The 2,959-nt window shown below is 37.4% G+C and overlaps 1 protein-coding gene across 1 annotated transcript; it reads left to right on the top strand.

The window, feature by feature from the left end:
- Window positions 1-1,598: 1,598 nt before the first annotated feature.
- Window positions 1,599-2,756, top strand: LOC138030443 (KRAB-A domain-containing protein 2-like). The gene has a single exon (XM_068878355.1). The coding sequence runs from the start codon at window positions 1,599-1,601 to the stop codon at window positions 2,754-2,756; it is 1,158 nt and encodes a 385-aa protein (XP_068734456.1).
- Window positions 2,757-2,959: the final 203 nt, after the last annotated feature.

Raw genomic sequence — 2,959 nt, 5'->3', positions numbered from 1 at the left:
TAAAAGGCTAACAAACTTATACAAACTCAAATTAGCCCACTCGACGCCGATATTAGGTATTACATGCTGTTCTAAACGTTGAAGAAAACTTTATGAAATGGATAAATAGTCAAAAGAGGAGGAGAAAGATATGACACGACCTACTCCCGCAGCGCCCGCGATCAATTTATATTATACAGAAGGTAGCTTTAATAATCGCTTAGCTGATCTGAATATTACTATTAATACTAATAATAGGGGTAACCTAGCACTCCTTGACTTAAACATTCATAGTATTTCCTACAAGTTGGGTAGATTTTCTAACTTTTTTAGGAAGTATTGTGCTTAAATTTTCTGTTATTGGTATTTCTGAAACATGGCTAGATGATTCCAGTCACTCGTCTGATATTCCTGGTTTTAATTTTATTCATAATCATAGGGTTGGTAGGACTGGTGGAGCTGTCAGCCTTTATCTCGCTGATTATTTAGAGTTTAAACATCGTGCTGACTTGGTATTTCCGAAGATTGTGTTGAGTCTTTGTTTATTGAAATCAATAGAACAAAGGGAAAAAACATAGTGATCGGCGTTATTTATAGACCACCCGACTGTAAGTTGAGAGATATTATTTTTCAACTGGAGCAATTAGTTAGAGCTATTTCTAAAGAGAATAAAACCGTGTTTCTGATGGGCGACTGGAATCTAAATTTGATGAACCATTCTTGTCATCAAGCCACTGGTGAATTTTTAGACTTAACGTTGTCCAGAATGTTTTTTTCCTTTGATTACCCACCCTACTAGAATAAGTTCACACAAGGCCTCGCTTATTGACAATATTTTCACCAATGAACCGCTTAATCAATCTCTTAGCGGTCTTTTTCTTAATGACATTTCTTATCATCTTCCGATTTTTGCTGTTATATCCGGGTATGAACAGGCTTTCGATAGAAATAAGTATTTTACTTTTCGCTCCAAAAATCAGCAAAATTTAACTAAGTTTAAGTCAGAAATTGAAAATGTCACCTGGGCGGAGTTGCCAGGTTATAATGATCCTTCCCAGGCTTTTGGAAATGTTCTCAAGAAGTATATGTTACAGGTTGAAATTAAACTCAGGGCCATTTAAATCAAACTAGGTGAAATTAATTAACCTAGGTTATTTATCAACTGTTTTAAAAGGGATTTTCTTTATGGGGTGTGGTTGAAAAAAAAGGGGCGTGGTTTTTTTAGGGGGGTTGAAAACAAAAAAAAAACAAAACAAAAAAAAGCTTTCCCTCCTCCCACTTTCCTCTCTACTCTCTCCCCTTAATCATCCATCCCCTGATCCATTTGTCATACCTACCACTACTCTGTGTGCAATGTGTACATGAGAGAAAGAAATCGCTTTGAACTGCATTTTCCGAGACTTGAACCGGGTACCTCTGACATCCCTTAGTATTGAGGTCTTTGCTGTAACTAACCGCTGAACCACACAGGACTTGGAAAAGCAGTCGTCATTAATTTTAAGAGCAAATACTTTTCTCCTGGTGCAAGAGGGCCCAGACTCTTCTCGGTCATAGTATTTATGCAAAAGTTTACTCGTGCGCAATGCAAACGCAATGCGTGGCCCTGTACGGTTCGTAAAATGGCTAACACAAGTTGTGTTGATTCAGAGATATTCTACAAAAAATTGGGGGAAGTTAAAGCTTCCAAAAAGACAAAAGCAAGCAAAATAACCCTTTTTATTGACGACAACTTTTACAACGATGCAATGAAGTGGTTAGAAACACGTAATGAAGACAGCATGGACAGAACAAATCTGACAAGTCAAGACGTAGCAATTATCAAAAGAAAAGGATGGAAACTGAAGGGTGGCAAAATATTATCCAAGAACGGAAAAGAAATTGGTCAAAAATGCCAACTACACCAAGTTCTTTGCCAAGCCCATTCGAATATTGCGCACAAAGGAAGAGACAAGATGGACACGTATGTTAAGCGAAACTACGAGTCAGTGTCCCAAGAAGTAATACAACTCTTTGTGTCACTCTGCTCAATACATGAAGAACAAAAGTCAATCAGCAGCAGACAAAAACAGCCTGTGCTAGCTCCTATTCAAGCAAGAGGATTCCTAACGCATTTGCAACTGGATCTAATGGACCTTAGAAACTTACCATGTACATGTCATCGCAAACACAATTGGATTCTCCACATGATTGATCATTTCACAAAATATTCATGGCTTTATCCATTGAAAAATAAGCAAGCTGAAGATGTATTGGAATGCCTCTCTCAATTTTGCTGGCAATTTGGATTCCCTCAGAAAATACACACTGACAATGGACGAGAATGTAAGAATTCTCTGATGTCCCAATTCTGCAAGAACAACGGCATCGCTCAACTTCATGGAGCTCCCAGAAAACCATCAACTCAAGGTGTGGTGGAAAGGAACAATCAAACAGTAAAGCAAAACATTAGAAATATCTTAAAAGAAAAGAAACAAAGTCCAAATCATTGGTGTCAGGTACTAGGGGAAGCTGCTTACAAAAAGAACATTGTGGAACATGAAGCAACAAAACAAACACCCTATGAATTGGTATTTGGCATACCACCATGGAAAGAAACCAAAACTACCCCAGATAAGAGAAATGATCAACATTCTACCATGGAAGAAGAAGAAGAAGAAGAATGTGAAGATGTGGATGCAGAACCTGCACCTAAACGTGCTTGTCATTCACTTATCAAGTCAACAAAGGAGATAAGGACATCTCAACAAGAAAAAGCAAGAAACACACAAAGGAAATAGAACAACAAAATGACAACAAGCAGACCCAATGCTATTTCATTCCAAGTCAACAACTTTGTCAAAATAAAAATTGATAAAGTTGACAAAAGTCCATTACATCCGAACACTCTTCTTGGTAAAGTAATCGAAAAAGAACATGGATTTATGAGAGTTGTAACCAAATTTGGAATTATTGACACTTGGATTGCTCTAAACAGACTACA

This window comes from Montipora capricornis, chromosome 13 (assembly GCF_036669925.1).
Source record: "Montipora capricornis isolate CH-2021 chromosome 13, ASM3666992v2, whole genome shotgun sequence".
Classification (NCBI taxonomy): Eukaryota; Metazoa; Cnidaria; class Anthozoa; order Scleractinia; family Acroporidae; genus Montipora; species Montipora capricornis.
This window is presented reverse-complemented; position numbering and strand designations above follow the sequence as displayed.

What these genes read in the sequence shown, in the direction of transcription:
- LOC138030443 (XM_068878355.1), top strand. Translation starts at nt 1,599, where the DNA reads ATGGCTAACACAAGTTGTGTTGATTCAGAGATATTCTACAAAAAATTG.